This window comes from Oncorhynchus mykiss, chromosome 32 (genome assembly GCF_013265735.2).
Source record: "Oncorhynchus mykiss isolate Arlee chromosome 32, USDA_OmykA_1.1, whole genome shotgun sequence".
Taxonomy (NCBI): Eukaryota; Metazoa; Chordata; class Actinopteri; order Salmoniformes; family Salmonidae; genus Oncorhynchus; species Oncorhynchus mykiss.
The window spans coordinates 22,137,586-22,163,466 of NC_050572.1; the positions used below are offsets into that span (position 1 = coordinate 22,137,586).

At 41.7% G+C, this 25,881-nt stretch overlaps 1 protein-coding gene across 4 annotated transcripts in view; it reads left to right on the forward strand.

The window, feature by feature from the left end:
• The window catches only part of LOC110488098 (eyes absent homolog 3), a 28,415-nt gene extending 4,309 nt beyond the window's left edge, over nucleotides 1-24,106 (forward strand). Inside the window, exons 2-18 of one of the 4 annotated variants that reach the window (XM_021560111.2) lie at nucleotides 8,402-8,498; nucleotides 9,279-9,328; nucleotides 9,703-9,797; nucleotides 12,430-12,513; nucleotides 12,739-12,808; nucleotides 13,575-13,684; nucleotides 14,009-14,149; nucleotides 14,682-14,758; nucleotides 16,919-17,099; nucleotides 18,063-18,232; nucleotides 18,668-18,751; nucleotides 18,912-19,060; nucleotides 19,232-19,392; nucleotides 19,912-20,035; nucleotides 20,155-20,276; nucleotides 20,473-20,573; nucleotides 20,768-24,106. In XM_021560111.2, coding sequence (XP_021415786.2) covers nucleotides 8,466-8,498; nucleotides 9,279-9,328; nucleotides 9,703-9,797; nucleotides 12,430-12,513; nucleotides 12,739-12,808; nucleotides 13,575-13,684; nucleotides 14,009-14,149; nucleotides 14,682-14,758; nucleotides 16,919-17,099; nucleotides 18,063-18,232; nucleotides 18,668-18,751; nucleotides 18,912-19,060; nucleotides 19,232-19,392; nucleotides 19,912-20,035; nucleotides 20,155-20,276; nucleotides 20,473-20,573; nucleotides 20,768-20,848 — 1,833 coding nt within the window. In that variant the 5' untranslated portion in view covers nucleotides 8,402-8,465 and the 3' untranslated portion in view covers nucleotides 20,849-24,106. Of the gene's footprint in view, nucleotides 1-8,398; nucleotides 8,499-9,278; nucleotides 9,329-9,702; nucleotides 9,798-12,429; nucleotides 12,514-12,738; nucleotides 12,809-13,574; nucleotides 13,685-14,008; nucleotides 14,150-14,681; nucleotides 14,759-16,918; nucleotides 17,100-18,062; nucleotides 18,233-18,667; nucleotides 18,752-18,911; nucleotides 19,061-19,231; nucleotides 19,393-19,911; nucleotides 20,036-20,154; nucleotides 20,277-20,472; nucleotides 20,574-20,767 lie in introns of all 4 variants that reach the window. The other 3 variants (XM_021560113.2, XM_021560112.2, XM_021560114.2) reach the window with 3 other exon arrangements.
• Nucleotides 24,107-25,881: the final 1,775 nt, after the last annotated feature.

Sequence of the window (25,881 nt, forward strand, 5' to 3'; positions counted from 1 at the left end):
CTCCACTGAGGGACCATACAGAGATGAGTTAAACACTATTACACACAGTGATAGTGAACTTATTTATGGTTGCCATAACAAAGGGAGAAAATACTTATAGACATTTCAGCTTTTTATTTCTAATTAATTTGTAAAAATTCCTAATCATAATTCCACTTTGACATTATGGTTTATTGTGTGTAGGCCAGTGACACAAAACGTGGAAAACGTCAAGGGGTGTGAATACTTTCTGAAGGCACTGTAGGGCCGGTTTTCCTGGACAAAGATTAAGTCAAATCAGCACAGTGCTCCTGTAAATGTTACAATGTCTTAGAGGAGGCAGTAACAGTAACAGTAAGATCATCATACACACAATGTTTGCTTATCAAGACAATACTCATAGGCAGCACAGGGACATCCCAATTTTAATAAAGTTACATTTTCATTGTTGGACATAAGACTAAAAACGCCTGGAAAAAAATGTATTTTAACTTGAGAAATCTGAGCCCAAGTATCGTATACAAATGTAAGCAAAGCTTGAAATTATTTTCTTTTAGCCCAGCATTTGTATTTGTAATTATGTTCTTGCCCCGTGACTATCCGCTCGACAAAGAAATCCACCCACAGCTGAATCTAGTTAATGATCACTGAAGTAGACTACAGTATAGCCTATTTAAAAATAATAATAAATAAAGATTCATACCTCAGTGTCTGTGGAGCTTGTAGGCTTGCTTCATTGTTTTGCATAAAGCATACTATAGTGCCTGTGTGTGTTGTGATTCAGCTGGCTAGAAGTTTAGTGACGGTTCTGAGAACTGGAAACACCATAGGGTAACATCAGCTGATCACTGTGTACAGTACAGCAGGTTACCTATGTCGACAGCAGGTGCCGTGAGTAGCTCGAGCTTTTGTATGGTTGTCAGGACAACAGAGATTGCATTGGGTTCACAATAGTCTCACAAGCCAGATCTTAACACTGTATTAGATTATAAAGGCCAGATTCACAATATGCCTATATTCAATAGAAAATGCCAGGGCTGTTTGCAAATCTTTAAACCATCAGATTAAATTCGTATTTAAAATTTTAGAAGTTTACACTGCACTGCGAATGACATGGATATTTTTGGCTTTTTATTTAGTCAAAGGTGCCCTCATTTGAATTCTTCAGCTTTGCCTTTTGGTCTTAGTACTACTGAGCAGTTCTAGCATTATGGATGTTACATTTGCATGCAATATCACAACTTTACTGTCTCAGAATGCACAAAATATAAAATGTAACTTTTAATGTGTGTCTATAGTACCCCTTGGGGGGAGTGTACAGTGCATTCAGAAAGTATTCAGACCCCTTGACTTTTTCTACATTTTGTTATGTTACAGCCTTATTTTAGGGTTGCAAAGTGTCTGAAACCTTACGGTAAATTTCCAGAATTTCTCCATGGGAAGTTAAGCCTGGGAATTTTGCTTGAATTCATCAAAAAAGGTAGCTTATAACAGTGAATTTTTTTGTGGGATGCACAAGGTAATTCTAGGTCTTGTGGCATATTTTGGTTAAACTATCCCCAATTCAATGGAATTGCAACCCTATGCATGCACAGTGCATTCTTCCATCACGTGTACAGCTGATGCTCAAGATTTTTCACAGTAATGAGATACTATTGAGCCCACACTACTACACTGTCTGAGCCAAGGACTACATGCTTTCTGGTAAGTTTTGATTACAATACTGGGTGGGGTGAATATATTTTGTATGACGTACATTATTTTTTTTGTTAACTAGGAAATAGTAGCCTACAGCAAAGTGTGTTTTAAATCATTTCTAACTTGTTTACAATTTCTTCTAGTTAGTTTTTGCTACCATGTGGGTTTTAGCTTGCTTGAGCCTGCTCACTGAGTGTTAAGTCACCTGTTTCCATGTTTCATTTTAAAACATGTATCTTACAAAAGCTGTTTAATCTATTTATCTTTACATGGAATTGTAATTTTTTTTCTCTTTTTCTAATCTTTACAGGGAAATGCCACGGGCACTATCTGATGTATGGAGACATTTCACTGCAGCTAATGTAGAAGGAATAGCTGTATAAATGTGCAAATACTTTGCCAAATCCTATGTGAAGAATGCAACAAAAGTGCAGAATCATCTGGCCAAGTGCATAAAGTTCCCTCACCGCTCACAACAAGCAACCTCTGACAAAAGTCCCTCTACCTCTATTCGAGGTGAAAATAATGATTCAGACACCTTATCGATAGCAACAGCTCATGGTCCTCCTGGAATCAGGAGTTTTTTTATTCAATGGAGGAACGTAGTCAGAGAAATGCTGGTATGAATGTCTTGCTCAAGTTGTATATGCAACTGGTTCACCTCTGATGCTCACAGGCAATGTGTATTGGAAGAGATTTCTGAATGTTCTTCAACCAGCATGCACCCTCCAACCAGACATGCTTTATCTACTCATTTGCTGGATGTTCAAGTGAAGGTCAAGCAAATCATAGAGAAAGCAGACTTTATTGCAATCATCTCTGATGGGTGGTTGAATGTTCGTGGGCAAGGAACAATTAACTACATCTCCACCCCTCAACCAGTATTCTACAAGGGCACAGACACACCGGTCTCTACATTGCAGATGAGCTGAAGGCAGTCATCAATGACCTTGGACCATAGAAGGTATTTGCACTGGTGACAGACAATGCTGCTAACATGAAGGCTGCTTGGTCTGAAGTGGAGGAGACCTACCCTCATGTCACACCCATTGGCTGTGCTGCTCATGCATTGAAAATGCTCCTCAAGGACATCATGGCACTGAAAAGAATAGAAACACTACAAGAGAGACAAGGAAATGGTTAGGTATGTGAAGGGTCATCAAGTTATAGCAGCAATCTACCTCGCCAAGCTTAGTGAGAAGAATAAGAGTATCACATTGGACTTGCCCAGCAAAACCTGTTGGGTTGGTGTTGTCATCATGTTTGACAGTCTCCTGGAGGGGAAGGAGTCTCTGCAAGAAATGGCCATATCACAGTCTGCCGATATGGACAAGCCCCATCAAGAGGATCCTCCAGGATGATGTATTTTGGGGGAGAGTGGTAAGCAGCCTGAAACCTATAGCAGTAGCCATTGCACGGATTGAGGGAGACAATGCCATCCTGTCTGATGTTCAAACTCTGCTTGCAGATGTAAAAAAAGAAATCCGTACTGCCCTGTCCACTTCACTGTTGCTCCAAGCAGAGGAAACTGCAGTTCTGAAATGCATCAAAAAGCATGAAGGCTTCTGCCTGAAGCCCATACACGCTGCAGCGTACATGTTGAACCCCAAGTATGCTGGCAAGTGCATCCAGTCTGGTTCAGAGATCAAGGCCTATGGTGTCATCACTACCGTGTCTCGCCACCTTGGCCTGGATGAGGGCAAGGTTCTCGGCAGTCTTACGAGGTACACTTCCAAGCAAGGGCTTTGGGATGGAGATGCAATATGCCACCTGATGGAAGGGACTTTGTGGATCTGAGGCTCTTTCCCCTGTTGCCTCCATCATCCTCCAAATCCCACCAACATCAGCCGCCTCAGAGCGCAACTGGTTCTTGTTTGGGAACACACAAACACTGATCAATACAAGGGTTGAAAAATTGGTGGCCATGTTGGCAAATTTGAGGCTTTTTGAGCCTGACAACAAGCCATCCTCAACAAGGTTGGAAAGTCATAGTGAAGATGAGGCCTCAGTCTGATGTTCAAGAGTTTGACATTGAAGAGGTCTAAGGAGAAGACATGGACGCCTGAGAGGAAGACAACAAGCTTTAGTTTCTAGACTATTGGTTTACAGATGTATGTTGAAAACGGTTTTGGGAGATGCGATGAATCATTGGGGATTGTTCAATATTCCCTTTTGTTGTTCAGTGAAATCATCCCATGTGAAGAGTCAACTCATTTAAAGGTTCAATTTGTAACTAAATAGATTTTTTTGGAAGGATTTAATCATTTGCAGGATTTAATCATTTGCAATTGTCTACTTAGGTTTATGTTTCTGTCTCCATATGATATGGTAAATATTTTTTAAAAGCATTTACATTTAAATGGTGTTAATATAATTTGCATATATTCCCATTAATTCCCACGGAAAGTTTCCACCTCTGAATATTCCCAAAAATGTGCAATCCTAGCCTTATTAAATTTCCCCTCCCCCCTCAATTTACACACACTACCCCATAAGGACAAAGCAAAAGCAAGTTTTTAGAAATGTTTCCACTTGTTGCATTTTTTTTACCCCCATTCTTCTCCCCAATTTCGATCTTCTCATCGCTGCAACTCCCGAACGGGCTCAGGAGGCAAATGTCGAGTCATGCGTCCTCCGAAACTTGACCTGCCAAACCGATCTTCTTAACACCTGCCTGCTTAACCCGGAAGCAACTGATGACTGAGGTGCGCCCGGCCCGCCACAAGGTGTTGCTAGAGAGCGATGAGCCAAGTAAAGTCCCCCCGGCCAAACCTTCCCCTAACCTGGACGACACTGGGCCAATTGTGAGCCGCCCTATGGGACTCCCAATCACGGCCGGTTGTGATACAGCCTGGGATTGAACCCGGGTCTGTAGTGACGCCTGTAGTGATGCAATAGAGGCGTCACTGCAATATCACAACTTAGATCACTGCGCCACACGGGAGGAAAGTGTGTGTGTATATAAACGGAAATGTCACATTTACATAAGTATTCAGAACTTTACCTTTGGCAGTGATTACAGCCTTGATTATTCTTGGGTATGATGCTGCAGCTTGGCACATCTGTATTTGGAGTTTTCCCCATTCTTCTCTGCAGATTATCTCACACTCTGTCAGGTTGGATGGGGGACTTCGCTACACAACTATTTTCAGGTCTCTCCAAAGATGTTCAAGTCCGGGCTCTGGCTGGGCCACTCGAGGACACTTGTCCCGAAGCCACTCCTGCACTGTCTTGGCTGTGTGCCAAGGGTTGTTGTCCTGTTGGAAGGTGAACCTTCGCCCCAGTCCGAGGTCTTGAGCGTAGGGATGGTGCCAGGTTCCCTCCAGACGTGAAGCTTGGAATTCAGGTCAAAGAGTTCAGTCTTGGTTTCATCAGACCAGAGAATCTTGTTTCTCATGGTCTGGGAGTCTTTAGGTGCCTTTTGGCACACACCAAGTGTGGTGTCATGTGGCTTCTGTCTGGCCACTCTACCATAAAGGCCTGATTGGTGGAGTGCTACAGAGATGGTTTTCCTTCTTTCGCTGTTTTGAATCCAAAATAGGTGACCTACGTGATTCGTGTAGATCCGATGAGATAAGTTTGGGCGTGGGGGGGCTTTGGATGACTACTGGCTGTAAGCGAACGAGTGATGTGTGTTTGGAGATTTTCAGCAAAACACTGTTCCTCAAAGTTGTAATGCGTTAGTTGCTTACTGGACCCTGTCAATCTGTGTGAAATGTTAACTAGCTATCAAATTAACCACTATCTGTTCACTAATGTTTTCCCTCTACAGTATGTGGTTAATTTTCAGAATGAGAGAATTAGTTGAAAATGAGGCATTGAGCCTCCCGGGTGGCGCAGTGGTTAAGGGCGCTGTACTGCAGCGCCAGCTGTGCCATCAGAGTCCCTGGGTTCGCGCCCAGGCTCTGTCGTAACCGGCCGCGACCGGGAGGTCCGTGGGGCGACGCACAATTGGCCTAGCGTCGTCCGGGTTAGGGAGGGATTGGTCGGTAGGGATCTCCTTGTCTCATCGCGCACCAGCGACTCCTGTGGCGGGCCGGGCGCAGTGCGCGCTAGCCAAGGTGGCCAGGTGCACGGTGTAGCCTCCGACACATTGGTGCGGCTGGCTTCCGGGTTGGATGCGCGCTGTGTTAAGAAGCAGTACGGCTGGTTGGGTTGTGTATCGGAGGACGCATGACATTCAGCCTTCGTCTCTCCCGAGCCCGTACGGGAGTTGTAGCAATGAGACAAGATAGTAGCTACTACAACAATTGGATACCACGAAATTGGGGAGAAAAAAAAAAGAAAATGAGGCATTGCTTGTTAAACAAGTGGATTCAGGGATCAAGTGTAGCTGGAGCTGGGCCTGGTTTAACCTGGATGCCACTAGAGGTGAAAGGAACACCCCCTTTCTCACTTTTGCTAGCACATTGTAGAACAGATGTCCAAAGCCAGAAAGTGTACATTGTAATAATGTAGCCCAAAGATATTGCTTTTGTTGAACTTGACAGTAACACGTGTGAGTGAGAGGGGGGATTATCTTTTTGTTTATTTATTTTTTTACTCAGTGAATGTTATTTTTGCACACATGTAGTCTTGTGCACTTAATCGATGTATATAGTGGCCACTATAATAGAGCAAAAATAGAATGCCTGTTTCATTCTATTTCTACTTAAGATGTCCTTTTCCCCAAGTGCAATATTTATGTGTGTGTGGTCACAAGCATTCTATTATAAAGGCTGTCATGGCTAACTGCAATATTAGTGTATTGTTTTTTTTTTCTCAAGACGTCAGTGTCATTTGCAGTAAAGACGAGGCAACAAATAACATTGGATTGCTTTCTTTACATTTTTTAGCTGTGAGTTAGGTTCACGTCAACCACTCTTTTACACCCAAGCTGATCATGTAGATCATTTTCTTTGTTTTAATTAGTTAACCTGCATTTCCTCCTAAGCAGGGATTTTTTTTGTATGTTTCAGTGGGGGGAGGGAAAGTGTCACCTTTTTGGGCCCTTACCAGTTTGCATCCCTGATGCAAGGCACCACAACCTAAATTTTTCTTCTCGTTTTGATATATCCAAATTAACCTTAACCAATTGAAGGTAAACACCAGGGTTCCCCAACTTGCGGGCTGAATTTGGTTCTGGTTTTATTTCGAACCCAACATTTTCGGAGCAATTTTTTACAAATAAATCAATTTAATTGTTGGACATAAGACTGTGAAAACATACGTTCAGTGCAGTGTCCACTTACACCCGTAGCTCTTGCCCCTTCCTTTCCACAAATATGCACTTCAGTACTCTTCCATCACCCAGGATTTCTCTGCATATCACGTAACTTCTTATCAGTCAGGAGAGGCCTTGAGTTATAGGGAGTACACATTACTGCAGGCCACTAAATAAATACTTCTCATACACAAAGAGCTTGAATTTATCATTGAAATTGATCTCTAAGGATATATAAAATAATTGAAATTAATCTCTAAGGATATATAAAGACAATTATTCATACTAAGAATGCTATAAAACTGATTTATAATCTAACACAAATATTTCAATTTTTTTGTATTATAATTTTTCTGATACTGTTTGCATACAAAATATGCAAATGATACATGTACTAATCCACTTTTCAGGACTCTGGATGAAGTCCGTATGTTTTGGGTCACTTTAATTAGAAAAATACACTCCCAGGACTATTTTAAAAGATCGTTGATAGAAAGATAAGTGTTTATCTGAAATAAAGAACAGTACTGCTACATATGAGAAATTATATTTTAGTGTGAATTTTCTAAGCGTATCTTAGCTAAAACACATTTTCAATGTCAACAATTGCTTCAGTAAAAGTCTGAAAAATACATCTCAGAACAAGCGCACACAATGTGGTGAATGCAGAAGCTTCTGAAGCTATGAGCCATCAATATCAACACTTAGATGTTATGGATATCAATGCTGAAAATGGATGGGCCTACTGACAATGAAAAGAGAAACCAATTGTAGAATATATGAACTTGACAAAAGTTAGCTTTACAGAGAAAGTTGCAAGATGATCTGACGTAAGCTGCATGGTGTACAAAAATGGTTCCTAAAAAATATGTAGTGGTCCGTTTTACTAGGAAGAGTTGTGTAAATGTTTTTGGGACACGTGCCTCGATTTATGTCTATAATTCAGGTGGCTGGCATCCTGTTCATGTGCACGGTTTTCTTTAACAAGTGTCTGATAAATTAGGTCAGGTGGGAAATTCTAAAATACTATTTTCTCCCTTCTCTTCCCGCAAATGCCAGTTAGATCAGGGCTCTATGGCCAGGGCACACCGAGAGGAGGCTAAAGGGGGCGGCCGGTGGCTGAAAATGAGGTTAGATCTTATCCAGTGGACCACCTATTGATTCGACAGCTTGCACCTGAACACCTAATGCCGCTCATATAATCCGCAGAGAATACATTTCCTCAAATGTAGGCTAGGTCATGTAAGGAGGCACGCTCCCCTTAATCCAACTGTAAACACCGGAGTGGTGGGGCCACGGTGCACGTGCCTCACCTGCCGCTCCCCTGCGGTAGATTAGGCCGACCGTGCATCACTTCTTCCCCAGTAGGCAACATCACGCCTCACTGTTGATCAACTCCTACGATAGTAGGGTGGGTGGGGGGCACCCGGAGATGCGTCAGGGGGGAGGGGATCATAGCTGGCTACTTAAACCAGTGGTCCTGTCCACTCACCCTGGGCATACCGTGTTTGTGTGAAGCAGGGTCCGGACAGCCTCCCCAGACGAAGAGAGTGAAGATCTGTCAGGAGGACGTGGCTCAGCAGACATGGATGACTTGCAGGATCTGCCTGAACTGCCGGTGAGTTGAGACTCAAGACATTCATCTTAAAGGAATGGCACACTGATTTTTGAATGTTACATTTGTTTATTTTGCATCTCTGCAGGATTTTTTTTTATTGATTCCCTGGGTCATTTCATGTTTTTTCATGGGTATCTGAGTTATTGGCGTTCAAGCAGGCAGAAATCCTGCCGGTATGACGTAGCACCGTGATAAAGTCTCACTACACTGAAAGATAATAGGAGTATTACTTTTGGATCAAAAAAAACATCTATCATACATGTCAGATTTCAATACAGGCCAATGTCATAACTCGGGAGGATATCTCCTCGAATGAGCCATTGATCATATTTTTACTACATTCCTACCTCAAGAAAGGTGTAATTTAACAGAGGGTCTAGCACATTTTTCCAATTAGTCTGCCTCTTTAGTCCAGTGCGCATTGCATGGTGCTGTTGCCAGAGATATTATAGAAAGGAGATAGGAATCCAATGATTGAAGGAATATGTCGAAACGTGCCTATTTTCCTTGAAAGTACGTAATGTCACGATTCCAAATCTATACAATACTACAGATAGCAAGTTAATTATCTCACATCTCTGAAAAGATTTGTAATATACTTCTTGTTGACAGAATTGGTGGCAATGTTGGGTTTTTGAGTAGATTTTCCTTAAACATTACTTCACAACTTGCCAGACACTAAAGTTGACACTACCTGATTGACTGTCGTAATTTGTTTCTAAGTGTTTTAAGACTTAACCGTTCTTTAACATGTCATTCATGTGTGTTTTACTTTCACAGATCAAGAAGGCAAGGCATGAGCTCAACGTTGGACTGGATAAAGAGCCACGGTCAGTTTGTTTATTTCTAACACGCTTTTTAACCTGGCCCATTTTGTCTCTAGAAAGCCACTTCGGATGAATGAGATCTATGTTCTGATAATAGGGGACTGAAAGAGCAGACATTTGAGAGGGTCTGTCAGCTTTTTCAGCATTCTCACATATACTAGAAGATCATTTTGTGATCGTTTCCTGTTGTGGGTTGTACAGTGGTGTTTGTTCTTATTAATGGCCTTTCAAAGATTCTATATGGTGGCTAGACTGATAAATCTATTACTGAATGGTTTGATGGTTCAGTTTTACTTTTTTCTCATTAGCACAGGTAGTGCTGTCGGTGGGTAGTAAATAGGCTTGTGATATTTGGTAAATGGATGTTGTTTTTTTAGGGGATTGGGTGGTGATGACCAGAGCCCCCCTACTCTCTTGGGCTCAGGAGATCAGGATGACTCCTTCTCCTTGTCTAATGCCCAGCTTGATGGAGGTGAGTTGAATAAATGAAAGCCTGAGAAATAAATGGCTCTAAAAAAAAAAAGCTCATCTATTGCAGGGCCTAAAATGTACTTTTTTTATCCACCAGCCCCTGTGGCAGGTAGATTACGAAGTCTACCAGCAACTCACAAAATGGATGACCGTGATTTGCTAAATTTAATTTAATTTTTGGTGACCTGAGTCTTTTAACCAAAATATCAGAGACAAAATGTTCAGCTGCCCCTATAAGAGTCCTGAGTGCGAGTGACTTGGGATCTGACTCTTCGTTATTGGTTGAAGCAGCAGACTCAAACTAACGTTGAAAAACAACCGACCTTGTGAAAAAGTGTAAATAGCCAAGAAACACGAGGACAAAGTCTCACTTTGTGGACTTTAGAGTAAATTAGACCAACTTTTATTGCTGTGCACAGTGCCTCAAAATGAATCTATCAGCACTGCACTTCACTGGCAGGCAGTGGTGTTGCTGCGTGAGGTGGGATATAGGATTCCTATTTCTTTGTGCGGTTACCTATGAAACAAAACAGCAGACATACATTGAAAATAGCTACTGCCCAATTTTTCTAACTCACACGTGCTCATTAGAGGTCGACCGCTTATGATTTTTTAACGCCGATACCAATTTTATTGGCGGACCAAATAAAAAAGCCATTTTTTCTCTATATATTTGTAATAATGACGATTACAACAATACTGAATGAACAATGAACACTTTTATTTGAACTTAATATAATACATAAAGAATATCAATTTAGTCTCAAATAAATAATGAAATGTGTTCAATTTGGTTTAAATAATGCAAAAACAGTGTTGGAAAAGAAAGTAAAAGTGCAATATGTTCCATGTAAAAAAGCTAAAGTTCTGAGCAAGAAACTTAAACATGAGAACTTATGAAAGCTGGTGGTTCCTTTTAACATGAGTCTTCAATATTCACAGTTAAGAAGTTTTAGGTTGTAGTTATTATAGGACTATTTCTCTCTATACCATTTGTATTTCATATACCTTTGACTATTGGATGTTCTTATAGGTACTTGACTATTGCCAGCCAAATCTCGGAAGGTGATAGGCTTGAAGTCATAAACGGCCCTGTGCCTCAATCATTTCTAAGAGCTGCTGGCAAACGCATTAAAGTGCTGTTTCAATGCATGCTTACGAGCCTGCTGCTGCCTACCACCGCTCAGTCAGACTGCTCTATCAAATATCAAATCATAGACTTGATTATAATATAATAAACGCACAGAAATACGAGCCATGGGTCATTAATAGTTTCTGGATTTGACCATATCATTTCGAAAACGAAACGTTTATTCTTTCAAGGAAATACGCAACCGTTCTGTATTTTATCGAATGGGTGGCAACCCTAAGTCTAGATATTGCTGTTACATTGCACAACCTTCAAGTCATGTCATAATTATGTAAAATTCTGGCTAATTAATTACGGTCTTTGTTAGGAAGAAATTGTCTTCACACAGTTCGCAACGAGCCAGGCAGCCCAACTGCTGCATATACCCTGACTCTGCTTGCAATGAACACAAGAGAAGTGACACAATTTCCCTAGTTAATATTGCCTGCTAACATGAATTTATTTTAATTACATATGCAGGTTTAACAAAATATACGTGTGTATGGATTTTAAGAAAGGTATTGATGTTTATGGTTAGGTACATTTGTGCAACGATTGTGCTTTTTCCGCGAATCCGCTTTTGTTAAATCATCAACCGTTGGGCGTAGTTGATGTAGGCTGTGCTTCGATGATAAATTAACAGGCACCGCATTGATTATATGCAACGCAGAACAAGCTAGTTAACCTAGTAATATCATCAACCATGTGTAGTTAACTAGTGATTGTGAAGATTGATTGATTGTTTTTTAATGCTAGCTAGCAACTTACCTTGGCTTCTTGCAGCCACAAGGTCCTTGCTGCACACGCGTAACAGGTGGTCAGCCTGCCACGCAGTCTCCTCGTAGATTGCAATGTAATCGGCGTCCAAAAAGGCTGATTACCGATTTGTTATGAACTTGAAATCGGCCCTAATTAATCAGTCAACCTCTAGTGCTCATACTTGACTTTTGAATATTTTCACATTTGCGAATGCACTGCTCTCACTGTAGAGCCCTGCAAATTGACCACCCGCCAAAGTAGCTGGTGAAATATACATTCTTACCCGCAAATACCTAAATCTACCCACATTTGGTAGGTGTTAATTTTATGCCCTGATCTATTGTTTATTTATCCGTTATTTTACCAGGTAAGTTGACTGAGAACACGTTCTCATTTGCAGCAACGATGAATGAGCCAATGATGAATGAGCCAATTGTAAACTGGGGATTATTAGGTGACTGTGATGGTTTGAGGGCCAGATTGGGAATTTGGGAATATTTTTTTAGACCAGAGGAAAGAGTGCCTCCTACTGGCCCTCCAACACCACTTCCAGCAGCATCTGGTCTCCCATCCTGGGACTGCCCAGGACCAACCCTGCTAGCCAGCAGTGTAATGCAGGGTGGTATGCTGCTGGCATGTGTGTGGGCATATAAGGAATAGATGGAACTTGTAGATGGCGTTAGTGAACATAAGTGGTAGTTCACTCATTGGTGTAGATGGTTGACTGTTGTCTTTTTGATTTCAGGAAACAGGGACCAGTCTGGTTCAGACAGGGGAGGAGCAGGGCCTCAGGCTTGTGACGAGTCCATGAACCCCTACACACACACTGGTATGAGCACAACATCCTACACAGGGTTTCCCAAACTCTGTCCTGGGGACCCCAAGGGTGCACCTTTTGGGTTTTGCTCTAACAATACACAGCTGATTTCAAATCCTCAAGCTTTGATTATTTGAATCAGCTGTGTAGTGCTATTTTTAATTTGTCAAAGTGAGACCATGTTTTGTAAAACGTGTTTAAGCTGAGGCTTGCCTACCATTGTTCATGTTTTTCCAGCGGTGACCTGCAAAGAGCTCACCATGACAACAGCCTCTGAATATAACTCCCACATCTACCATGGAAGCAGGTGAGTATTGTCTGCTGTCATAGGTTATTCAGTGTTTTCTGGTCCTGGAGACCCAAAGGGGTGCATTATTATTATTTTTTTATTCCTCGCACTAACACACCGGATTCAAAAAAACAAATCTAAGGCTTGATGAGGAGTTGATTTGTTAAGTCAAGTGTGTTAGGGATAGGACAAAAATGTGTACATCTTTGGGTTCCCAGGACCAGGATTGGGAAACACTGGGTTACTTGTATGTTGGGACTTGCATGACAGTTCAATTCAAACTTTATTGTTCCTGCAGGGAAATGCTTTGTGCAGCCAGAAGTAATCAGTGTGTGATGACTTCTAGTTCTACTGTATAAATGTTAATGTAAGAATCTGTCTGTGGAAACTCTAGACATTAAAAAGTTCTGGTCAGGACCCATATTTATCAAGTGTCTCAAAGTAGAAGTGCTGATCTAGGATCTGGTCCGCCCTGTCCATAATAATCTGAACTATTATGATCTAAAATGTCAAACTGATCCTAGATCAGCACTTTATCTGAGACACTTGATAAATGGGGTCCAGGACCATATTCTCAATGCGTCTCAGGGTATGAATTCTGCTCTAGGAACAGTTTGGCTTTTTAAATCATCATGCATCAGATTACATGGACAGGGCGGACCGGATCCTAGATCAGCACTTCTACGCTGAGACAATTGATCAATGCGGGCCCAGCTCTCCACTGCATGCTATTGGGAAGAGAGTTTTCCTCCAGTAGTTCTCACAGTCCCCGTCTGTCCCACAGCCCAGCCGTCACGTCGTACAGCAGCCAGGTGGCCTTCCCTCCTCTGACCCAGTCCACTGTGTACACCGCCTTCCCCCAGGCAGGACAGACCTATGGCCTCCCACCATTCGGTCAGTCCTTGATCTTTCTCGCTCTCTCACACACAAACACTATTCACCTCCCTGGTCTTCTCCTAACATCACCTGCACAATAACCCAACACTACGCTTCTGTTCGTTCATTATTACGCTTGTTACGCTACGTCAAGCTTTTGCACTGATTCAAATGCCCTAAAATTTCCAATAATTTTCACTCCTTTGACTGAAAGGTCTTTCTTTAACTCTTTTCCTTCTCTACATCTTTTTTAAATTTCCTTTTACAACTCCCTCTCCTACCTTTTGCTCCCTCTCTCCCCCTCTCTCGCTCTCTCTCTCTCTCTGTCCATCCCTCCCTCAGGTGCTATGTGGCCAGGCGTTAAGACAGAGACAGGGCTGCCTGATGCAGTGCCTTCTGTTGGCCAGCCTGGGTTTCTCAGCTTCAGCTCTGCATATACCTCAACCCAGCCAGGCCAGGTGCACTATTCATACCCCAGCCAAGGCAAGCCATCGCCATCTATCAATCTCACCACCCTGACTCACATCATCTAACCTAACGTAGCAGATGTAGACAGACGCCTGAGACGATTCCCTACTTCTGTTATTCAGCGCAAATGGAAGTTAGGTTGAAAATACTGTGTTCCTGAAAACCGGAAACGTCCGCTTTCTGTCAACGCTAATAAGGGTGCACCTCATAATAATATGCTTGATTCACACTACAGGACCAAACTGAGCCAAGCTGTGCTGAGCTGGCCTGGCCTGGTTACGCATCCACAATAGTTGTTCTAACTGTTCTGGAAAAGGCAATGTGGAAGAAAAATATCCAACCCAGCACATTACGGTTCTGAACAGTCCCATAGTGCAAGTCAGGCACAAGCTTACTGGACAAGGAAATCTGTGCTATGATTTATGCAGATGTGTTTTTGCACTTTTCACTACTACGGTTACTGCGCTCACTGGCATGAATGATCTATTCATTGAAATGGATTGTCTGCGTTTTTCCAATGTTTTGAGGTGTCTGTTTTCTCTGCCAGGCTCCAGTTTCACTACATCCAGTGTGTACACTAACATCCCCTCAGCTACCACGGCTACACCTACAGTGACTCACCAGGTAAGGACTGGCTAGCTTTGACCAGGGAAATTAGGGCTTTAAAAAGCAACAAAGATTAATCTGAAAGGTCTCTGTTAGGGCTGTCGGGGTCATGAAATTTTGGCAGCTGGTTGTTGTCATGCAAAAGTCTGCTGGTCTCACAGTAATTTACCGTTAATTAACATAAACATGTTTAGCATCTCAAGGCTCCACTCATAGAAGCAGCATACAAGCCACTAATATGTGCCTTTTTGGAACATCTACATTTAAAGTCTAATAAATACATTTAATATACCATCACAATACATTCATTATTTATTTTAGGTGGTCTAAAGAACAATGGTGGGGTTTTTTTCAGAACAGAATGAGTTGGCCTTATTGTATGTTATCTGACTATACACTGTGCCATAGGCTGTAGGCTTGTTACGTTAGCTGACCAGATATGCTTATAAGTCCAGTGCCACTATTATATATTATAATTTTTTTATTTCGCCTTTATTTAACTAGGCAAGTCAGTTGAGAACAAATTCTTATTTACAATGATGGCCTAGGAACAGTGGGTTAACTGCCTTGTTCAGGGGGCAGAACGACAGATTTTTACCTTGTCGGCTCGGGGATTCGATCTAGAAACCTTTCGGTTACTAGTCCAACGCTCTAACCACTAGGCTACCTTTTATAGTATGAATCATATAATTGAACTTAGCTAAATAAAATAGAACGGATATTTTTCCGGAGCGAGAGCGTAAAAGTGCTGAGCGTAAAAGTGAGAATTTGAAACCGTTCCTATATGCTAGATGTAGAGTTTATTTGTATTCATTTTTGGGGGCTACTTTAGTCATAAATGAAACAAACATTAGAAGGCCGTAGAAATCCAAAGATATTTGAGCTGCATGAAAAAAAGTTTGCCTCAGTTCCTTGCCTCAGGTTGCACGTACTGTTCTCTCATCAAATGATCATATTTTCACCCATCAGACTATTCTCAATTTAATCTTGTCTTTACCAATATGTAAAATAGATTTAGATTTAGAATGGCCCATTTATCAAATGGGCAGGAACAGGGTCAAGACAAAAAAGACATGTCATCCTTATGCACTGGAATAGAGAATGGAGGCCACTTTCCCCGACGGTATGTTTTGTTCACTCATGTTAGGTAGGCTACTCCGGTAATTTCGCTGCACCACAGGTGATATTCATTCCGCCCAAACTCTCTGCCATGGGCTCTCCAACCCTGTTCCAGCAGCTACCCCGTGCTTAATTTGAGAAACCAAGTGAAATCTGTTCGGGGACATCGATAGTAACATGTTTTCACAAAACATTTTTCATGAAAATGTTGACAGCCCCTCTCTGTGCGCTGGAGATAGGAATGAAGTAGATGGAAACTCAAGAGTGGTGAGATATTCTCTAAAAATCCCTATTACTAAGCTATTCAAAATCTTAAACAAATTCACTATAAGTGTAGGCTAAATCAGAATTTGTTTAATGTAGGCTAGACCATGTACCAAAGATATCAGTATTTAAAATAAATAAATAAATAAATGTTTTTCTGCCATGTGTATTATTCATTGGTTATGTATTGTATAACGGCCCAATCGTGTTTGGTGGGGGGGGCTTGGGCTTATATAGGCCTATGCTTATTAGTAAGCTGTAATATGCGTATGGGTATTTTTGAATGAACCGTCTCCTTAGAAAGCGCTGTCCCATTTTTTTTTTTTTAGTAGTTAGGCCTTGAAACAACATCCAGAATGGCCATGTTCTACTCCGTTTCAACCGATTGTTGAACTTCTTTCTTTGAATTTATCAATCACAATGAGGTGCGTTTTTGATGGGATTTTATTATTTGCATTTGCATTGTCAGTGGTTAGAGGGACAATAGAGCCCTGAGTAGCAGGCCATTAGGACCTGAAGATCGTTATCCAGTTGGATAGGCTACTGCTAAGGCATGTCCAGAGTGCATAAGAGGAGATAACCGGGACTCAACTTTCATGTAGAATTTTACTGCGGTCATGACTGCCGGTGTGGCGCTAATATGGTCACTGCAACTGCCCTAGTCTCTGTAGCAAAACGTCACTGGAGCATATGTAAAGTTACAACCTACGGCAAGACCAAAATCTCCACAGAGACCTGTAAATCCATCCTTGATTGTTTCATGTCCATTCTCTGTATGTGTCTCTCATGCTGCAGGAGTTCAGCAGCTATAACTCTCTGGGCCAGGCCCAGTTCCCTCAGTACTACGCCCCGCCTCCTAGCTACTTGCTCGCCGGCCAGCCCAATAGCGAAGGGAATGGATCCAGTGTGGGTGTGGCTGGCTATCCAGCCATCAAGACGGAGGGCAGTGCTTCCGCTGGACTGCCCAGCACTACAGGTACTTCAGCCTTACCTCATAACAATAGCTAGTACCGTCTTACCTAGGGTTACAAAGCTACCGGTAGTTCACAAAAGTTAACGTTATTTTGGCAATTAACAGAATCAATAGCTATCTATGTTAACTTTGGTAATTTATACTTGAATAACTTTTAACAAATGTATTCTTATATAGTATTCATTGTTTATCAGTGTCCATTAGTTTTTCTAGTAGATAGGCCAATATGAATCTAGAGAAAATATCCTAATTAATAAAGAAAAAAAACATCTAATCAACAATTTCATTATTTTCAACTAACTCTGCAACTCTTCCATTGATTGACGTTTTTCCACAACTGCCACCAGTTTGACACCAAAACATTGACGACTAATACATATTAAAATAAATGGGTGGGGAAAAATATAAAGGATATTAAACACCAATGGTTTATATTTAGGATAATGTTTTACAGCTTTGTCATTATATTTTGTTAAAATCATCTTGTTTAATTAAAATAGTTTACATGTGATGAGGCCACATAGAGGGCCAGAGATCATTAGACAACTGTAAAAACCTGAAGTACCCAAAAGGGCCATTAGATTTCTTGTGATAGATTACATAAAATCCTTGAAAGAGGCCAACATTCTGGTAGTTTACTGGTAAACCTTGAAAGTTTCCAGTAATATACCCTCCCTTTGCAACCCTAGTCTTACCGTATGACCATGCAGGTTTCTATAGGTACTTCTGATAACTCCCATTATCGGTGTCACAATGCCTTACCGGATGAATGTCAGTTCCATGTTTAGAATATAGCTGGATGGATAACACTGGGATCCAGTAGTTAATGTGTTATCAACATTGCTTTGATTACGGGCTTGTTAGTCCATTTAGGCTGAGGTGTTCAACATTCAACATGGGAGATTGTGTCAGTGCTCAACTGAATTGTCAGCTATCAATCCACAACCTGTCTGCCCTCTCCCTCAGATGCATCTCCACGTGAGAACCTCCCGACCGGAGTGGCCCTCCCGGCAGGCGTGGCTCTCCCCACGGGGGCCCGGGACCAGGATGAGGCAGGGAGGAGGAACCCTGCTGGCAAGGCCAAGGGGAAGGCCAAGAAATCAGACAGCAACCAGCCCACTGACAACGACCTTGAGGTAACTATAGGACCCACATGAACAGAGATGCACAACCACTTACTCGCTCATTCACATACAAATTTACCAGCTACTCAGATGAGGTTATTTTTAAAGTAACTTTCCAGTGAAAATCTCCCTTTTTAAAAGTTGTCTAACTCGTACCCAAATAATGTTGTTGACTCATCCTGTCTTTGTATGTGGCCAAAGCATACATAAAAATAAAAAAAACTTCAAAACCCCCACCTCAGACTGTTTAAAAATGCAGTCATTCATATACAGACTTACAAATTAACCAGCTACTCAGATGACTGGTTCTTTAATTGTCTTTATTTATGTATCTGCTCTACAACATGTTATTTCGTTTTTACATGTTCATGTAATTTTATAAATGGAATAATTTCTGATTAATCCCACTCTTTAGTTACTGACTCATTCCTCTCCCGTCTCTTTCAGAGAATCTTTCTCTGGGATCTGGATGAGACGATCATCATTTTCCACTCTCTGCTCACCGGCTCCTTCGCTCAGAAGTTTGGCAAGGTGTGTCTTTGGGAATGAAGAAACATTGGGGAAATCGCAACTATCATGTTTTGCGCTGTAATCTATTATTTTACACGTCTGTATAATAGAATGAATTTCTCTGATGTGGTAAGATTTCTATTGATATGAATATAACCTCTGTCCTGTTGGGGTTGTGTAGGACCCTGCCACAGTACTGAACCTGGGCCTTCAGATGGAGGAGCTGATCTTTGAGCTGGCAGACACACACCTGTTTTTCAATGACCTGGAGGAATGTGACCAGGTCCATGTTGAAGACATGGCTTCTGATGACAATGGACAGGATCTGAGGTATGGACATGTCTTCAGTTATGATGCTGCTGGAAACAACCAGTAAATGCAAAAGGCCATACTATTTAGCTAAATAGTGATGATTTGTGATGCTCATATCAGGAAACGGTAGAGACTCAGTGACCCTAATTTCCTCGCTCGCCACATACAATCCTCTCATCCTCCTCTCAGCACCTATAACTTCCTGGCGGACGGCTTCAACGGCCCCAGTGGTGGAGGGGCCCCAGGGGCCACTACTGGAGTCCAGGGTGGAGTGGAGTGGATGAGGAAACTGGCCTTCCGCTACCGCCGTCTAAAGGACCTCTACAACGGATACAAATGCAATGTGGGAGGTGAGATGTGTGACAACTGTGTCAAATTTGGACTAATCACCAGACTGTGACTTACTGGGAAACCCTTAGGGCACGGTGTCCAAACACTGATGACATCTGAATATTAATATCCGCAATATTACTTTCAGACGTTAAAGTTGATGCATTGTTCAAATAAAAACGGTATGCTTTTGTGTACTCTTGCCGTGTCATAGTTTCGCCTGGGAGGAATATTCCTGTTTGTGCACAGCCATTTTTTTGTGTGCAGCATCCTAGAATGTAGAATCTAACCAGACATTGATAGAACAGCCAGATCTAAAGCCAGATGCCAATAGATGGAAAAAGAATAGGGTCGACGATGGGAGATTGTAAATGTGTTCCTGCGCCATCTCCTGGTTGCTGTGGTAATAACCTCTAAATGCCCTGCTCTGATGGCATTGTTTTTATATACGGCATCAATGCAAGAAATTAGTGATGCTATATTTGTTTTCTTGGGCTTTTCCTGGTAATAACACATCTAACGCCTCTGCTCTCCTCCAGGCCTGCTGAGTCCCATGAAGAGGGAGCTGCTCCTTCGACTGCAGTCTGAGATGGAAAATGTGACGGACGCCTGGCTCAGTACGGCACTCAAATCCTTGCTGCTCATCCAGTCCAGGTCAGCACAGTGAGTTTGACATTTTAGACAATCTTTGTTCTTATTTTACAGTGTAATTTGATGCGGGGGGGGGGGTGTAGTGGAGTTTATTGTGGCCTTACTCACTGTGTGTGCATCCGTGTCCACAGAGGTAAGTGTATGAATGTCCTGGTGACGACCACCCAGCTGGTGCCTGCTCTGGCCAAGGTGCTGCTCTACGGCCTGGGGGACGTCTTCCCCATAGAGAACATCTACAGTGCCACCAAGATAGGTAAACTAAACCACTAACACACAGACCTTAACCCATGTTCTCCATAGCCGTGGGGTTTAAAGGATTTGTATTTGATCCAAGGTGGATGAAATGGATTAAATCCAGCATTTGAGTATCTCAGCTGAAAGTCAATCTACTAGTGTGTGTCCTTGTGACTATTTACTTATGATTTTGCTGTGGTCTTTCTTTTCTGTAGGGAAAGAGAGCTGCTTTGAGCGCATCGTCTCTCGCTTTGGGAAGAAGGTGACCTATGTGGTGGTAGGAGATGGCCGTGATGAGGAATTTGCAGCAAAACAGGTAGGCCTATGTGCATTTGGGTATCGGCTGCATATTACAAGGTATTAAGACTGAACAAACAGCCGGCAATAATTATTCTGTGTTGCATACAGTATGTCAAGTACTTCTGGTATTCCCCATTTACACTCAACACTGCAGTAAATTAGTCTTGTTGTATTGATTTGACTGTTGGTATCTCTGCTCTGTTTTTGCAGCACAACATGCCTTTCTGGCGTATCTCCACCCACGGGGACCTAGTATCCCTGCACCAAGCTCTGGAGCTAGACTTCTTGTAGAGTGGAAGGGATAGAGGTCTGACACAGAGGGAAACAGTCAGTCACACCACTGTTCGCTTGTGGAGTGACTTATTTTCTTTATTATTATTAGGTACTTGGCTCCACCCCAGCCCTCTGAAATACACACACACACACACCTGCTGGCCCTAGTGAGTTACTCTTGCCCCATGTGATGGCCATGGACTGAACTGAGTTGGACTTGGGGATGGCAGTGGTTGGGAAGCAGACTGGACAGATATACTCTCTGATGCAGGGCTCCTGCCCAGCAGCACTCTCCCTATGGCAGCTATCCTGGCACTGGGGCACAGCAGTCAGAGAGGACACAACTAAAGGGAAGAAGACAAACCTCTGGCTCCACAACCCACAGGCTGTTGTTCCTCTGGGTTCATCCCAAATGACAGCCTATTCCCTATGCAGTGCACTACTTTTGACTAAGTAGTGACTATATATGGAAAAGGGTGCCATTTGGGATGCACACTGTCTCTCATTCGTGGATTGACCAAAGCAAAGGTCTGCAGCACTGTCGGGCATCACGGACGGACGCTTTGGATTGTTTTAGAGCCCTCGGTAGCTATACATGAAAGGATAATGTCACAAAATGAATTATTTTTCTAATTTTGGGGTTATTTTGCACTCATTCCAAAGCTTGAAAACAGGATTCAATGTTACTGAGGCAGCATTGATTGGGGTTGGGAATTGTTTTAGTTTTTCTAAGCATATGATGAGATGGCTACTTAGGAATGACCTTCAATTGCCTTCTGGATGTAACCTTTCTACTAGTTATACTCTAGTACTGACAATGTCCTCCATGGAGATAGAATGTTGTGCTCATTATAAAACCACCCTTCTCTCAGCTGTCCCGACCTCTCCACTGTGTCAGACTTCAACAGCCTAACAGTCTTCTGTGGTCTTTTTACATAACCTGATGTGTGGCAAAGACAATGACTCAATGAAGAACCTAGCCTGTATTTCACTGCATGATATCTACGGACCCCAGGTTGCTGTATATTATTACCTAAGATAAGCCAAACCAGGCCTTTCTGTAAATGAACTTTAAAAGACTGAGGATGGGCCTTCAAAACCATGTGTAATTTCTTCAGCATTGTGCTGAAGTTCAATGTGTGTACATGTATACATAACCTTTTAGAGGCTGTCCCCACTGGGCTAACTGTTCCTCAGAGCACAGCCCTAAGTGTCCTTGAATTCCTGCAGAGGGACTTAAACTTGACAAATAGCATTTAAAAGCAGTTTGCTGAAAGGAATGGCAAATGGCACAATCCAATCACATGTTTAAGATACAGTGCAATTGTTGTTATTGTTCAATACTGGAAATTATGTTAGACCAAGTCACAGGTTTGTCTGGTCAATTTGGTCCTGATTACCTCACATGGCAGATATTTTCCATCACAAAGATCAACTGCTTGAGTCATTGATAAATGGAAATGTGTGTAGGTCGCAATTGTAAAATCAATCTTTAGCTGATTTGCATGGTGCAACCGCAGATACCATTATTTCAATGTGTTGGGTAACTTACCAAAATTATGTGTTGATTTATTTCCCAAGTGTTTCCAAATACCACAGATGTTCCTATCGTCACATTTTGAATAGAGAAACGGCAGCATACAAAGATATGTCCCCAAATTGGTCATTCATCTGTGAACTAGCTGGGGTGCCCAAAAAATATACAGCCGCTGTCTGTTTGCAGTATAGTCAGTCGCTCTACCTTCATCATTATACATATTGTGGGGGGGGGGTGACCGTGCAATACATTTCTGGTCAGTGGTAATGGTATGCCTGTTATTAACTGGTCTATATTTCAAGGGACATTTTGTTGCCGCATGTAGCTAGCTGGTCAAGAGAGGTGGTTAGAGGGTTGATATTATTAAACCCTGGTCTGTGTGAGATTATGACTAAACAATACTGAGCCTGAAGAAGATTTGGCCATTTTACACACCCCTGCAGCTTGACCGTTAAGAATGTGTTCTTTGTGTATTTGTTTGCATCTTTCTAGAGTGTCTTGTACATATTTGTATTGTGCCTTTTTAGCCATCTATATTGTATATGAATATATCATCTCTAAGGGAAATACTTAAGTTGTGTTAAATGCATTTATCAAACATGGTTGTTGTTACACGTTAGTTTAAGTGTTATTTTACTACTCATCTTTTTTTTTTACCGTCATTAATCGGTGCTGAAATCTTTTATTTGTAACTATCAGTAGCACTGAAAAGCTTACTGTATGTGAATAATGTCTTTTTTTCCTTTTGAATACGTTTTTTCTTGTTTTGATTGTCCTGCCGATGACAAATGTTACAGCGGAAATTCTCTCCTTTTAAAGACGATTCGCAGCTTTGTTCACTAAGTCATCGCATCCTTCCCTTTGTTGAAAACTGAATCCCAATGCTGTCATGTAGCATTTTCTGAGTCGCTGTGACTGGCTTTTACCGCTTAGACAATCAAATCTGTATCACATGGTACTTTGAATGGTGCCCAGATCCACCGCCTGCGGTGAAGCATGTATATAGACTTGCAGTATGTTTGGTGTATGTTCTCCTAAAACAGTACATGTTACTACCTAATGGAGTTGAGAGGAAATGGATGCATTGTAAAATGATGAATTAGATCCTTTAGAATGGAAGGGTGTCATGGACATGACATTTTGTGAAGTTGACACACATTTGGAAGTCAGCATACCCAAACCAAAATCCCTTTTATTGTTCAACTGTTCATTAGATCATCTTTAGTTTTGTTTGCCTTTCACCCTTTTGATTGGTATGATTTAGTTTGTTTTATCTTAGGTGTTTACGGTGCATGTATTTCTATCAGTGATGGTTTCTGATTTAAAGTACTCTGTTGCTAAAAAAAGTTGATTGTTAAAAAAAAAGCTGTGTCTGCTTTTTACATTTCCCTTGGATTTGTGTTGAAGACTAAGAACTATGTACAATTTTATAAGTGCATTTTGACAAGTCTCGGTTGGCTGTCATGTAGTGATTTACATTTCAAATGCAAGGAGCTATGAAGGCACAGCTTTGTAGGGACATATCTGGCTCAACTTGATCATGTTATTTCTTCAACACTCAGCTAGTGTGACTATCTTCTGTAGAAAAAAAGCCTTGACGATAACATGTAAGGGACGTGTTTTCCCACCCCACTTTTTTTTGTCTGGGACCAGAACACTGTTGAAGGCCCAATAAGGTTGTCCTGTGTATAATAACACTCAAGGCAATTGTAAATACAAATAAAATGACTTTGAAAGTGCCTGGTTTTCATTGTCTTTGCACATTTTATAGTTATGTTTGCATACAAAGAACAAAAAAATGCAAATGTACACCATAAAGTGCTTCAGAACCTCTCGCTAGCAGCTGTATGAAAATGATTGTGTGAGAGATGAAGAGATGGTTATTACCATCGAATCCTAAAAATGTCCACGCTGGAGGCCCTGCTAACGTTTCAGTATGTAACCCTGATCCGCTGTGGTCACGAGACTGCAGTAGTAAGAACTTCATGACAATAATACACATTTCTGGAATGTTTACCGTGCTATGGGAAGCTCAATTCGTCTAATAGTATGCCCCGGTGACTTCAGAGGCTCTGTCCCCTTCCTCTGATGGAATGTACCACCGGCTCGGTTCAAATCGTCCGCAGCTCAAGAGATCAGAAATGTTTCGAGGCTATTACTCAGTGGCTTTCTTCCATGCTATGCTAGAGGCCTGGGTCTAACAACTTCAAACTGCCTAATTCGGAGCTGCTAAAGCAGGATTTTAAAGAGCTGATAACTTTGAAAGATTCAAGACGGCGGTAAATCTGTGATCACAAATGTGATCACTGTCCTATTGCATGTATTAAAACCCTTTGCATACAATCACATATTTGTGATCATTGTTGAGTGCACGGTCCCTGCAGCGAACCATCACTAATATGATTGGAACAGTAGCAACAGAACGTATGATGCAACAAACGCGTCTAAACTATCATTGTCTGAAAAGCATCCAAATAATATTTTGTACTAATTGGAAATAAGTCTTCACAACTGTATTCCTCAATTTCATCTGTTATTGTAAAAGATAAACGCGAACGTCATCCAAACATCACCCGAACACATCCACAGCCAAACTCATTCCATAAACCAGTCTAAATAACAGGTTACGCTGACCAAAACATAAGTTAGTAACCTAACAGTTAGACTTATTTACAATGTGCCACATCTCTGGTGAGTACAAGGGAGAAATGCAATATTGTTTAGAAAAGCGATGCGTGTCAGCTAAATTAACAGCAGTTAAATGATTTATGATGGCAGCCATGTTTGTTTGACAAGTAAATACTCCCTAATCCCAGAATGCCATTCACTATAAAACCTAAATAAACAAAATCAAAGATGGCTGCGCCCTTTGTCTGAAAAATAAGAATTTAGATTTGTAATATGCTGAAAAGTGGCCAAACTTCAATGTACTTGTTATAGTGTATACAAGAACTGGAACACATGACTTGACAAGTCGTTTACAGTTTTTGACAAATCACAAAGCAAATAAATGTTATCACCTCACAGATCATCACTTCAAATAGAAGCCGACTGCCCAGCCTAACCATACGAGAAAGTTTATCAGGGTTGTCAAGTTTGAATGAAACCACTACGATGGGGGATTTATCAATAAACAGGGGCAAACACAGGAGAAGTTTATAAGTTAAATAAAAAATAAAACCCCTGGAAGGGGGTGTGGGGTATGTGCTGGCAACCCTGAGGTACCATAGTTACAATCTGATGCCACGTTCAAACAACTGGGAACTCAGAAAGACAACTTTGAACTTTTTGAACAGTCATCCAACTCGGGCCTCTTTCTAGAGCTCCAACTTTCCGACCTGAAGATCACTGACATCATGATTTGACCCCGAGGAGGTGCGGTATATAGCCAATATACCACGGCTAAGGGCTGTTCTTAAGCACGACGCAACACGGAGTGCCAGGACACAGCCCTTAGCCGTGGTGCATTGGCCATATATCACAAACACAATAAGGTGCCTTATTGCTATTATAA